The sequence below is a fragment of the Branchiostoma belcheri genome, unplaced genomic scaffold (genome assembly GCF_001625305.1).
Source record: "Branchiostoma belcheri isolate BF01 breed outbred unplaced genomic scaffold, Haploidv18h27 scaffold455, whole genome shotgun sequence".
Taxonomy (NCBI): domain Eukaryota; kingdom Metazoa; phylum Chordata; class Leptocardii; order Amphioxiformes; family Branchiostomatidae; genus Branchiostoma; species Branchiostoma belcheri.
In genome coordinates, this window is record NW_017804082.1 from 10,691 (window position 1) to 25,177 (window position 14,487).

The 14,487-nt window shown below is 38.7% G+C and overlaps 1 protein-coding gene across 1 annotated transcript; it reads right to left on the bottom strand.

Moving 5' to 3' along the window:
* Positions 1-2,857: 2,857 nt before the first annotated feature.
* Positions 2,858-11,711, bottom strand: LOC109478875. Its single transcript, XM_019780688.1, has 9 exons — positions 11,687-11,711; positions 9,960-10,153; positions 8,652-8,741; positions 8,052-8,131; positions 6,672-6,787; positions 5,834-5,931; positions 4,391-4,456; positions 3,659-3,717; positions 2,858-3,060 (listed from the first exon to the last, which is right to left on the bottom strand). The coding sequence occupies exons 2-9, from the start codon at positions 10,149-10,151 to the stop codon at positions 2,958-2,960; spliced, it is 804 nt and encodes a 267-aa protein (XP_019636247.1). The 5' UTR covers positions 10,152-10,153; positions 11,687-11,711; the 3' UTR covers positions 2,858-2,957.
* Positions 11,712-14,487: the final 2,776 nt, after the last annotated feature.

Consider the following 14,487-nt stretch of genomic DNA (forward strand, 5'->3'; position numbering starts at 1 on the left):
GAACATGAAACATAACACAAGCAGAGCAGTATAATTTAGGGAGTAGCTCTGTATCTGGGATACAAGACCATACTGTAAAAAGGGGAAAACAGGAGAGGTTAAAATAGGTGGGAAATGCATGAAAAAGTGATGATTTTAACATGGAACATCAGGAAAAATTTATGACTTGCGCAATAAACATCAAACAATACATAAAACCTCTCCACAATCAACTCTGGTCAATCCAAAAATATGTGTTACTTGATTTATGTAATTGGACATGGAATACTGATGTTTTAGCCATGGGGAACACACATAATAGAAAGATTATCAATGCAGTAACTTTGTCATGACAGATTTGTTGGTGTAATTTGGAACTTCAAGTGTGTGTGCCAAAAGTAATTCTCAAATGGTGTTGACGACTCAGAAACAGTGAGTAATACTAACAGTTAAACATGGTTGTGCTGAAACACTAGGATGTGCTTGAAGCAACATTTGCTGTTCCATGTTGTGTCTTACCGGTCTGGATAACTGGGATCTCCCAAGTGCGTCTGTTGATGTGTTTTCTTGCCTCTGAGTGAAAATGGAATAAACTATGGACCTATGACATAGTGTGTCAGATATCATTTTTCTCAGGAGGTAGACTCATTTTTAACTACCTAAGGCCATGTCGATTTGATTATATGGATGACATCCTCCGGGAACCCCAAAACTGATGCGCACGTGCGAATAAAAAAAAAGTTTTGAAAAAAAATTAAGATGCTTTCACTATGAAATGTACGTGGTCATGAAGGTTGAACAAATGGCACAGAATATGTTATGGCGAATAATCTACTCTTCGAATTCATTTCTTTACATTTTTGTCTTTTTTCCTTTGATTTTGGCATTCTACGACATTGGTATCATTTCTAAATGTTTTCCTTACAACTTATGGTATATTTTTGCTCATTTAGCAACTGTTTTGCACGATGTACAGTATGGTTGAAAACTTTTTTTTTGGAAACGGCCGAAAATTCATGCGCGCGCGGATGTCATCCATATAATCAAATGAACATGGCCTAAGTAGTACTAGTATGTGGAAAGTGAGACAAGGCAATGTTGAAGGAAAAATTTTCTTAAGGCCACACCAATTAAATTTGTTGCTTCTTGGATTTTTTTCAGAAAAAATATGAAGGGACAGGGCGAAATAAAAAAACAGGCCAAGGCACCCCATGATAGCCGGAAATGGTACAATATGAGCTATGCTATGAAGTCCACATACCAGGCTGGTTTATAATTAAAACAATATATTTTGAAGTTTAAATGAAACAAAGCTGCATTGTTACATTGAAAAACTTTAACAACTAGGAAGAAGGGGACTTTCTTCAACTGTGAGAGCCAAAATATGTCTTATTTTGCAGTTGATTTAGAACCTAATTTTTAATTTTTTTTTCAAATCAGCAAAAAAATGGACAGGGTGAAGCCGAGAAACAGCAAATTAAATTGGCCTAACTTTAAATTTATTGAATAGATCATGGACATGTATGGAGAACATGACAGCCCCAGCCTGGCTTTGATTTTTTTAGTAGATGTCTAACAATGTGTGCTAAACTTTAACTGACCAGTTCAATCTTTTATTTTTATGTACTAAGGCCAAACCAATTTAATCTCGACTTGGTTAACAGATTCGCCCGCTTCATTTTTTTCTGATTTGCAAATAAAAATAAAAATTTTGAATCAACTGCAAAATGCTCATATTTTGCCCTGAACAGTTGAAAACAGTCCTTTTCTTCCTAGTTGTTACAGTTATTCCATCTTTCAATGCCATGGTATCATTAAAAGTTCAAAATTCATTGTTTAAATTTTGAACCTGCCTGGTGTGTTGACTTCTTGGCTGCTATCGTACCATTTTGGGCCATAATAGGATGCCTAGGCCTGTTTTATTTTTTTTTTCCCGCCCGCTCCATTATTTTTCTAGAAAAATCCGTTAACCAACAAGAAATTAAATTGGTGTGGCCTAACAGATACTGTGAGAAATATGGGTTGTTCTGTAACTCAACTTCTCCATGTAAGTATCCAGATAATTTATTACTCATTTATTTCATTCACAAGAACTGCTCTCAAAGAAATTCTAAAAAAAATATAATCTTATTTAGCTGAAAAGCTACAAATCCTGTATCAAACTATCCTTGAATCAATTTTTCTTACCAGTACAATGTGATTGAATTGAAAAATACTTCTACTACATGTTCATGGCTCAAAGTCTTCTTTCCGTCAGCCCAGGTTCATGATTGGACCTGGGGGGAGAGTTCTCGCAATCTAGGGGGGGATCTGGGAACAAATGTATTTTCAAGCCTTAAAAACATGGTTTTCCTTACTTTCAGAGGCGAATCATGGGGTTGAGAGTGGTCATTGTTAGTCTCATTGAATATCTTCCTATTTTGACTCAAAATTTTTGTCAATCTTGTCCATCAAGGTTGACTGATTGGTTTAAACATTTTCCCGTCAAACGCCACAAAGGTAGACTAGTGCTGGCTAGAGCCCTGCATCTATATCCAACACAGCATGAAGAAATGTATAGCCTATCCAAGTATAGTCTATACTATAGCATGCCCGTAGCCAGGAAGAACCCCCCCACAAGGCTCAAAGGTCCACTTTTTATGTAAAGGTCCACTTTTTGGTCCACTTTTTATGTAAAGGTCCAAGATTTTTCTTGAAATGATGGATTGGAATCGTAGAAAAACTGCTCCCTTTGTCATTGAATAAAAATTTATCTCAGATTTTTTTCTTGGAAATCCTCTCAAAAATGCACGAAATGTCATTTTAGAAGGTTCATTTTTCAAAATTTTCCGGGGGAGCATGCACCCCGACCCCCCCAGGAACCTCGCGCCTTTGGCGCTCGCCTTGCTCCTACCGCGCTCGAGGTCCCCTCAAGTAGTGGGAAGAGCCCCCCCATTCAAAATCCTGGCTACGGGCATGTATAGATGAATATAATAAGATTACAGCCCTTTCTTTTGCATGAAGTACTGGTCGCAAACAATGTAAGACTGAAGTCCTCCCACATCAAACCTTCCGGATATCTTGTACACGGAAACTGGTTTCCTGCACAACGGACAAAAACATACATGTACTGTATTGTAGATAGTGTGTTCAAGTCCAGAGGTTTAGGTTCAGTTCCGGACTTGTAAGTCCGGACCTATACCCATGGCATATACAAAATTGCATGTTGGCAACCTTGCAATGTTGTCTGGGTGAAACTTTGGCCACATAACATGGAGGCCGGTACTTGACGATGCCCGATGGCATTGTTTTCTTCATTTTGCAGCAAAGATTTTGCAATCTACGGAAGGTTTTAGGTGGTTTGGAAAGAAAAGGGATATGTGAAATGGTCTTTTATGGTAATAAGTCCGGACTCGGTTCCTGACTTTTAGGTTTTTTTGGACTTGAACCTAAACATTCTTACAAGTCCGGATCCAAGTCCAGTGAACCGGTATGCATCACTAATTGTAGATAAAAGATTCAAATTTGGACAGATGAATTAAACGCTAAGACATTTTGATTAATTAGCCAACAAGCTGGTGTGTTTAGCCAAAGGGCGGTTATACTCAAGATTGCTATGCAGATACAGAACTTGATATTAGTTTTGCCTGCCAATTTTGTTCCAATTTTGTCCTCTGCTTTTCCAAAATAGCAATCCTACCTCGTGTGCACGTATTGAAGAAAGCAGCCTGTCGCATCTATCTCTTTGAAGGGACGATCCTGCAAAAAAGTAGAAATTACAAGCTAAAGTTACATGTATCATGTCTATTGTCTCCTGAAAACTCCTACACAGTTTTGAACTTCAATTTGCAGCAGCAACTTTTTGTATTGTTTTCTTTATTTTGCATGTAAGGCCACACCAATTTAATTTGTTGGTTCTTGGACTCGCCTCTTCATTTTTTTTATGATTTGCAAAAAAAAAAAGATTCTGGTTCTGAATCAACTCATACATGTATATGCTCATATTTTGCCCCCAACTGTTGAGGAAAGTCCTTTTCTTCCTCGTTGTCATTTTTCCATCTATCATTGCAGTGGTTTGATTAAAAGTTCAAAATTAATTTAAATATTAACTGATTAGCCTTTCTTAATAATGTGTTGACTTCATGGCTGCTATCGTAGCATTTGGGGCTATAATAGGATGCCTAGACCTGTTTGTTTTTTTCGCCCTGTCACTTCATCTTTTTCCAAAAAATCCGAGAACCAACAAATTAAATTGGTGTGGCCTAAATAAAAAAACGAATACCAAGTAAGCCATACAAGAACAGTGGTCTAACCAAGGCCTTCCCCACAACTAATTAAAACGAAAACGAGCAAGCAAGTTACATTTGTAACTAACAAAAATGATAATACAAACAAACTTGTAACAACTGATAAATTTTCTTTCAATCCTCACCTTTTCAGATATGAATTCCTGCAGTAGAGGGAGGCTGTTGCGGCTATACAGGTAGAAACAGGGACACTGCAGAAATAGTTAACAAAATCTGATGATCACTAGAAAAACTCTTCCACAGATTCAGTGTCATGCACTAAGCTATATTGTGCCAAATGTTATGTTACTAGTAGGCCACACCAATTTAATTTGTTGTTTCTCAGATTTTTTCAGAAAAAATATGAAGTAACAGGGCGAAATAAAAATTAAAAAAAAAACAGGCCAAAGCACCCCATTATAGCCGGAAATGTTACGATATGAGCCATGAAGTGAACATACCAGGCTGATTTATAATTAAAACTGTTACAATAGATTTTGAACTTTTAATGAAACAAAATTGCATTGCTACATTGAAAAACTTTAAGAACTAGGAAGACAAGGACTTTCTTCAACCATTTGGGCAGAAATATGTCTTTCATTGAGCATTTTGCAATCAATATTAGCACCAAACCTTTTTTTTATTTTTTGCAAATCAGAAAAAAATGGACAGGGCGATCTGAGAAGCAAGAAATTAAATTGGTATGGCCTTATCATGAAAGTTCATCTCTGTTGATAGTTACATATTTAGAGTTACAAATTTTGATCAAACACAAAGAATGGCTCTCACCTAGAGCTTTCGACCAGTCACTCTGGTCTTCCTCAGTTGACTGACAATCGGTTAAAGGTATCTGGTAAACAATTGCCTTGTACCGGTACTATTGTTTACCTTTGACCTGGTGTTGACGTCGTACTTCAGGCAGAGAAGCCACATGACAAGCCTCACTGTTTCAGTCTACTGAGGAAGTCCAGAATGACTGGTCAAAAGCTCTAGGTGAGAACCATTCTTTGTGTTGGATTAAAAGTTTTAACTTTAAACAAATGTTAACAAGAGTTCCTATTTCATAGTCCTATTATCAAACGAAGCAGATTTATAGAATTTCCTCATTAATTATGCAAATTAGCTCCTGATTTGCATAATTGTCATCTGATTACAGTATGTCAAGCATCCCTTCAGCTACCTACATACCAAAATAATCCGTCAACCGGTTCTTGAGTTATCCACCTTCGGAGATTTTTCAAGAAACGCTCCTGCAGTTCCAGAACAAGGTGCTAGGGGGCCCAAACTCATGTCACTTCTTCCCTACTCCAAGAGCTATCTACCAACCAAAATTTGTGACCCTAGCATGTCCAGATCATGAGATATCAAAACCGGAAGTTCTGCTGCAGTACCAACAAAAGCTGCCAAGGGGCCCAAAATCTAACCATTTCTAGGTCTCTTTAAGACCTACCAACCTACCAAGTTTCATGACAATGCATATTAAGCTTCTTGAGTTATGCTATATAAACAGACAGACGGACAAACGCTCTGAAAACATAACCTTCTTGGTAAAGGTAATAAACGAGGAGAAGTCATGATGTCATAGTTACCGCCCGTCTTGACACGGTCTCCTCTGGCTGGGGTTTCTCTCTGAATCCTGTCACTACGTCTCGCTCATCCACCTCCAGAATTCCAAACTTAACTGTTTCTATAGAAACCAAGGCCAAAAAAAATGATAGGAAGTAAATGATATTAAGAGCAAACCGTGACTTTTTCTACTACAGATGATAAAGCTGATTAAGTAAGTTAAAGTAAAAAGTAGAAATACATTTGTATGAATTCAGCCCAATACGGAAGATATCTCTTAATTAATAAGTCCATCTTGATTTGATTAATATGAAATCCTCAGAGGGAATTCCAAAACTTACACGAGCATGTAATTAAAAAAAAAGTTGTTTACAATCTCTGTGGTCATGAAGGTTGAACAAATGACTACTTTCTGTTGGTACTGAAAGCATGTGTCACTTTTTTTTTGGGGGGGGGGCAACCAAGGAGGTCTTTTTAAACCTCCTTGGGGCAACTAACCGGCTGTTTCTCTATAGTGGTCACCTGGCCATAGTGGTCAGATTTGGCCAGTCCCTTGAGTGACCACTATAGGCAGGTTTGACTGTACATAAAATGGCAATTAATAGACTGGTCATTTTCACGTCTCCACATGTACAGTTTCTTCTTTTCCTTTGGAATTGATTTTAACATTCTATGATATTACCGATAGTATCATTTTCCAATGATTTTTTTGTGCAATTAATCAGTATGGTATATATTTACCCATTTTGCAACTGCTCTGTATCATGTACAGTATAGGCAAAAAGTTTTTTCTTCGAAACAAATATTCATGCACACAAACAAATCAATAAGGCCAAAGTGTTAAATGTACTTAGTACTTACCATGTTCAGCACAATTGTAGCATGTGACCAAACAGGCATCTTTTGTCTTATTTTGTAGCTCGTTGAATGCTTCTAAAAAGTTTTGGATGTCGAAATCTTCATAAAATAGTGTATCTCTGGAAGAAATATGAACAGGTTTAGACTTGTGATATAAAAAACATGTAACATCTGTGTCCATAATATCACCATAGTCCATAATATCACCACCTTGAGAAAAAGTGTGCTTAAAGATATTTTTACTGCAACATACCCTAGGTATGTACATTTGGGGTGTGCAGGAGTGCATACCAAAAGTATGTTGCAGTAAAAATATCTTAAAGCACACTGTTTCTCAAGGTGGCGATATTATGGACCCTGGTGATATTATGGGCACGGATGTTACATGTACATGTATGTTGAAAAAAATCTATGACATTCTTTGCAAAGATAGCTTTGTTAAGTTTCCACTGGATAGCTGATATGCTGTGAATTGAAAAACTGAAGTCCCGATAAACAAATAGGATGGCACCCAAGATAATATGTCTAGGGACATCCATTTCATGTTTGTCAGAATGTCAACAATTGCCTCAAAACATCTGTGTGCAACAAGAAATGTGTGCAACTTGATGCATACAGATTTCTCCTACATTTGGCACTTCCTACTTTGGTCTTACCCTCTACAGTAATACTAATAGTGGAGTCTAGTACCATTGTGGGAATGCCACAATTCAAAATACTGATATGCAGCACATCGGCAGAACGTACTGCACCTGCGCGAAATCCGTAATGTATATGCGCATAGCACTTCCGCGGAATGTCCCATATAAGGTTGTATTCGCGCATATAAGGTTAACACTCCGTCTGTAGTTTCCAAATGTTATGTCGGAAAAAATATTGTCTGCAACAAGCATAATTCTAATGCAACGTTGACCAAAAATCCAACGAAAACCGTGAAAAATCGGGATTCTGCGCAGGTGCAGTACGTTCTGCCGACGTGCTCTGATATACCAGCCAGGGCTCAAAATACTGCGTGCATGTGCATCTTAGTGCACCCAAATTTGGACCTGTGAACCCAAATATTTTCTGTGTAAAGATGTTAAATGTATACTACTGTTGTAGTAATACAGCATATTGTTGACATGTAAGTGTCAGAAAAACAAGAAAATCCTTGTTGTAGTATTTTCCTTTAGAAATGAAACATAATTAGTTTTTGCTAAAATTCTATATGATGGACCCAAACAATTTTTTGTGCACCCAGTTTTTTTAAGTTGGGTGCACCAGTGCATCTATTCCCAGAACTGAATTTCGAGCTCTGTCAGAAATTAACTGCAAGTGCATTAACTTTGACTTACATACACTGTTCCTATCAATGGTTATTGAAAAAACAGGAAGAGAACTGACCCTCCTATTACCAACAAGTCGTCTGTTATTTGGAAATGTTGCACCCCTAGTTGTATAGACCTTACTGCTCCAATTCTCGTCTGCAAAAAGGAGAAAAATCAGATTTAGTTTTTAAAGATTCACACATTTAATCAAAATGGTACATTATCTACATGTCCAAATGTGTGCGTTCAGAGGCATTCATGGATTATCATTTGGAGGAACTTTGGTAGAAATATTGTACAAATGTTATGTAGTGCTTCAGTTGATTGATAGAATTAAAATTTAAAGGAGGCCTGCATGGGGGGGGGGGTGTCCAACAACGCTCTACGCTAAATTTTGAGAGCTGGCTACGTATTACGCTGAATTCAGGAAACCTCTCAATTACGCTTTTTTACGTTAAATTCCAAGTGGCTACACCACATTACGTGGAATTAAAACGGCGAATACGCTCTACGCAAAATGCCCCAATTACACTCTACGTTGAATTAAAGCGGCCCATCTATGCTCTACGTAGAATTAAAACAGCAGATTACGCTCTACGGAAAAGGGCATGCGGGCCCCCATTAAACTGTACAGTAAGATATGCCTGATGACATACTAACATAGCTCTCATCTCACCTCGTTGTCTGTGGTTCCATCACTGACAATCTGCAGGTTTGGCCAGGCCTGGGCCCAGGCTTCAAACTGTGCCACATACTTCTCATTTGTCTGGAAATTAAATACATGGAGTATCAAGGGATAATCAAGTTTACTACAACCAATTGCTACAACAGGGCTTGAAATACTGGGTGCATATGCACCTTAATGCAGGTATATATAAACTTGGGGATGTGCAAGGATGTGCAGGTATTTCTGATGTCTACCTGCACCAGTCCATGTACTGGGCTTTTTGCCTAGTACTACTTGTTGCCTTGGCCATGGCTAGTGCTGTGTACCGGTTTGCTGGACCAGTTCCGAACTCATAAAAATGTCTAGGTTCAAGTCCAAAGGAACCGATTGCAGACTTAGGCCAAACCGACTTAATTTTATGGGTGACATCTTCTGAAGTCCTACCAAACTAGTGCGACGCGGGACAAAATAAAAAAAATTACCGGCCAAAATAAAATACCACTAAACCACAGGAATTTGCTGCAGTACGACTTAGCGACATACACGACAAGCCTGCACATGCTGGCTTTTTGCGAAATTTATGAATCGGTACTGTACGTACGTGCTAAGTTATTGAGTCGTGGAGCATCGGTAGCCTGGGTGCCCGGCTCTGTATTGTTGCCAGCTTCCATGGACTACCCGGGCCTAGAGCAAGGCCAGAACCTTGGTGGACGTGATCTTTTTTTTTTTGAGAACACTGGCGAAAATCAATGCGAGCACTGATATCATCCATAAAATTAAGGCGGTGTGGCCTTATTGAAAAAAAAAAAAAACATGTCACATACCCCTTTTCTTTCCAAATCACATAAAACCTTCCATAGATTGCAAAATTTGTGCTGCAAAATGAAGAAAACATTGCCATCGGGCATCGTCATGCAAGTGTCGACCTCCATGTTATGTGGCCACAGTTTTGCCCAAACAACATTGCAAGGTTGCCAACATGCAATTTTGTATATGCCATGGGTTAAGGTCCGGACTTATGAGTCCAGAACTGAACCTAAACCTGTGGACTTGAATCCAGACCTGAACCTAAATGTGGGTTTAGGTACACAGCACTACCCATAGCAATTAATGGTTATGCCGTATCACTCATATTCTGGAGGATCACTTCAACTTAGCCTGATTAAATCGCTTTTGCCGGCCGCCCAACATCCAGCCGGCCCCGGCGGACTATGTAGGGAGCCCCCCGGAGCTTGGGTTACATAGGCTAACTTCAACTTGATTTCTAAAATTGATTGTCCCCATTGGTCACCACGTTCATTTCCAGTGATTTCTTACCACCACATAAAACTCTTCCACTTTGTGAAGTTTGGTCAGGATGTCCATCCAATGAGAGATGAGCGGACGGCCACCGACAGGTACCAGCGGTTTGGCCACGCCCCTCAGGTGATGGAACTTCCCTGATTGGTTGGCCAGGACGTCTCTCTCCAGTCTGGTTCCATACCCCCCAGCGAGAAACAGCACCTTCATCTCTTGTAGGACGAGTAAATAAGAAAATAATTTATAGATAATATCAACAACATCAAATAAACTGGTGGACGTCCCAACTACTAAGTACCTAATACCAGCCCAGAAGAGAACAAGAAATATCCACGCCTTCAAGTACCAGACTTATCAACCAATTAAGGATTGAGGTGTTCAAGAATTCATTCTTTCCTAGAACTATCGCAGAGTGGAACTCGCTGTCACCAAGTACAGTAGGGGCATTGTCAATAGATAGCTTTAAACAATGTCTAGAGCTAGAAGTTCAAGGGTTAGGTGTAACAAGTCGATCGGTGTAATATAGCCAGCTGCCGCCGCACCGCGTGCCTGCGGAGCTGGTGTGTTACGCCGAAGGGCGGTTATTACCGGCTATACAGATACAGAAATACCAAACTTGGTGACTTTTTCCATGGAGGTAACGTTTAAGATCTTCTCTTCTACCTCCATGCTTTTTCTAAAATATACCTGGCAACAATTTCATATTATTCAGTTGACTAAAGAATTTTTCATGTTTCCATGGCAAAATTTGGAAAAAAACTCATTAATTTAATTTCTGTTGCAACTTGCAAAAATAAACTTTTCAGATCTCTATGTTACTTTATAGTTACACATGCTAACATTAATGGCATTTTATGTGATTTTATGTAATTTCATGAATGAAAATAAATAAATCATGCTGATTTGATTATCATCTGCCAAAAATCCAAGATGGCAGACAATATCATTATATACATATTTCATCACTAATCCATATCTATCAAATAAAACAGGGTTAGTGGAAAAAGGAGTCCAGTCTGATTGGCGGAAAAAGCAGTCCAGTCCGATTTTGGGGTGGAAAAAGCAGTCCGGTGGTTTCTACGAAATTCTACGAAAGACCATAGGTACAACTTTTTCTTTCTTGTGTCTGTACTTCTAGTTTCTATGGGTACTTCGAGTTTCTATGAGTACTTTTTCCACCCCAAAATCGGACTGGACTGCTTTTTCCGCCAATCGGACTGGACTCCTTTTTCCAACAACCCCATAAAACATTCTTATGAACGTCCACTCCCATTGGATTTTCAAGCTGTATTAAACGACATGTTACTAGTACCTCTATAAGTAGAAAATCGCTGATAGCTTAAATATAGGTATGCATGATATCGCAAGATAAGTTATGGGTAACATATCTTGGGTCTACACACTTTTTGTAAAATTTTTATACCCGGTCTTTCGTTATGAGAATACTAGTAAGTTGTGACCTGTCTAACGTTATACGGTAAATTTAGTCAATAAAATCACATCGACGACGTCAAATTACTTCATAATGACATAAAAATTATTGGTATGATTTATCATTACTAGACAAGCATCCTCTCTCTGAAAATTTGGTGGTCTGGCGGTCATACGCTATGCCGTTCACGAGTTAATGAAGGGGGAGAGAGCCCCCCTCCCCCCGTCCCACAAATACCCAAAAAGCCGAGTCTAGTCTAGATCGTAATGGTAGATTCATACCGTGACTACTCTATTAATCTTGCCAAGGATACCTTCAGAACTTCAACTGAGCAACTTCAACTTAGCTGGACACGAGAAGAAGAAGAAAAAGATATGAAAACGTTAAGATTCACCATGGCCATAACGTCACTACCAACCAACGCTAAATGTACTAGTCCATGCCGGGTTTACGGAAAATGATGTGTGCTAGGCTCGGCCTGGCCTGGCCTGGCCTGGCCTGGCTATCCAGCTAGCTGTCTACCTGGGCAGGCTTGCACGTAGGACAAGTCAGATCCCCCATTCATATCCTTACGAATGATGTAGCTGTCCCCTCTAGTGGAATACATCCATGATCTCATAACGTTACCTTCGCCAAGAAGGTTAACGTTATGTTTTCAGCAGCGTTTGTCCGTCTGTCCGTTTGTCTGTCTGTTTGTGAACAGCATAACTCAAGAAGCTTAATATGGATTGTCATGTAACTTGGTATGTGGGTAGGTCTTGATGAGACCTAGAAATGATGTGAGAAATGATTAGATTTTGGGCCCCCTGGTGGCTTTTGTTGGTACTGCAGCAGAACTTCCGGTTTTGATATCTTGCGATCTCGACATACTAGGGTCACGTATTTTGGTTCATAGATAGCTCTTGGGGTAGGGAAGAAGAGACATGAGTTTGGGCCCCCTAGCAGCTTGTTTTGGAACTGCAGGAGCGTTTCTTGCAAAATCTCCGAAGGTGGATAACTCAAGAACCGGTTGACGGATTGTCATGATTTTGGTATGTAGGTAGCTGAGGTGATGCTTGACATAATCAGATGACAATTATGCAAATCAGGAGCTAATTTGCATAATTAATGAGGAAATTCTATAAATCTGCTTCGTTCGATAATAGGACTGAAACACTTGTGACATGTAATTGAGAACCAAAAAAACATCTGAGGATATAGATTATGTAAATGAAGACCTAATTTGCATAATTAATGGAAATTGTTATCATTTCATAGTTGTAATTGCTAGGAATTTCATACTTGCCGCATTTGGAAGTTAAGTGAAGGTGAACATCAATGAAGATAATTTATTCACATCATGACCTCATTTGCATAATTTATGAAGAAGTGCTACAATAGCCTATTTTGTTAAGATAAGGCTGTCATTGGGTGGAGAATATGATCAACTGATGTAATCCATGCAAATGACGCTTTTACATGTATTTGGGAAATCAATGATTAAAATTGTATAATTCGTCAACCGGAGAGTTAACATTTATGTCGAAGGTATGAGATCGTGGAACTCTTATTTATTATAATACGGCTCATGGCGGACAAAAAATTTGACATGCCAAGTCTGGAAAGTAAGGATTGTATGATCTGTATCTGTATCTGTATCTGTATCTGGCCGGAGCTTCTATTGCGTGCGATCTAAGTTTGATCAGAGAACACAGCCCCCCCCCCAAAAAAAAACACGACCGATCCCGGAATGTCTGCAAAGGAGACTACAATTTTCTGTGGGTTTAGATGTATGTTTGCCCATGATGAAGGCGGACAAAAGGGTAGCCACAACAAAGGGGGTGAATATAAGGGTCCCAGAATCTGACCAGGAGGACTTAGAGGTAGACAAATGGTGGAATTTTGGAAACTGAGGATTGTATGATCTGTATCTGTACCTGTATCGGTATAACAGCCCTCGGCGTAACACAGCAGCTGCGGAAAGCCATGATAGAACATGTAACCCTTTACAGCTCAAAGTACGTCAAATATTTTCTCAGTTTTCTGAAGAAAAAAATCACGAAAACAAAAATACATTACAGATATTTACCTTCGCCAAGAAGGTTATGTTTTCAGAGGCGTTCGTGTATGTGTGTGTGTGTGTGTGTGTGTGTGTGTGTGTGTCTGTCTGTAAACACGATAACTTGAGTAGGCCTTGAGGGATTGTCTTGATACTTGGTAGGTGAGTAGGTCTTGATGAGGCCTCAAAATGATTAGATTTTGGACCCCCTAGTATCTTGTTATGGTACTGCAGCTGAACTCCCGGTTTTCATATCTCATGATCTAGACATGCTAGGGTGACGAAATTTAGTTGGTAGGTAGCTCTTGTGCTGGGAAAGAAGTGACGTAAGTTTGGGCCTCCTAGCAACTTGCTCTGGAACTGCAGGGCTATATGTTTGAAAATATTCAAAAGAGGATAACTCAAGAACCGGTTGACGGATAATAGTGATTTTTGGTATGTAGGTAGCTTACGTGATGCTTGGTATAATTATGTGACAATTATGCAAATATGGATGTAATTTGCATAATTTATGGGGAAATTCTATAAATCAGCTGTATTCCATGATAGGACTATTGAAGCTTGTGAAATCGGTAATTGAGAACGAGAGAAACACAAGCAGATATTGATTATGTAAATGAAGACCTAATTTGCATAATTAATGAGCAAATTTCATAATTATGTAATGATAAGTGCCTGGAATTTCATACTTGTGGTATTTGAAAGATAAGTGAAGGTGAACATCATTAAACATAATGTATTCAAATTAGGACCCCATTTGCATAATTCATTAGAAAATGCTAGAATGGCATTGTTTGTTGATATAAGACTGTCTTTTGGTTGAGAATATGATAAAATGATATAATTCATAACTAGAGTTCCCCGATCTCATACCTTCGCCAAATGATGTTAATCTTTATGACTGACAAATTATAGATTAGATTATTCCCCCCTGATTTAAGAAATAGGAACCTAATTTTCATGAATTATATCATTTTATCATAATCTCAACCAAAACAACAGTCTTATATTAACAAACAATGCATTCTAGCATTTCCTAATAAATTATGCAAATGAGGTCCTGATTTGAATAAATT

Coding starts and splice junctions, on each gene's coding strand:
- LOC109478875 (XM_019780688.1), bottom strand. CDS start 10,151: ATGAAGGTGCTGTTTCTCGCTGGGGGGTATGGAACCAGACTGGAGAGA. Junction 8,132..8,651: donor ATGGAACCACAGACAACGAG/GTGAGATGAGAG, acceptor TCCTTTTTGCAG/ACGAGAATTGGAGCAGTAAG. Junction 6,788..8,051: donor GACTTGTTGGTAATAGGAGG/GTCAGTTCTCTT, acceptor TATTTCTTCCAG/AGATACACTATTTTATGAAG.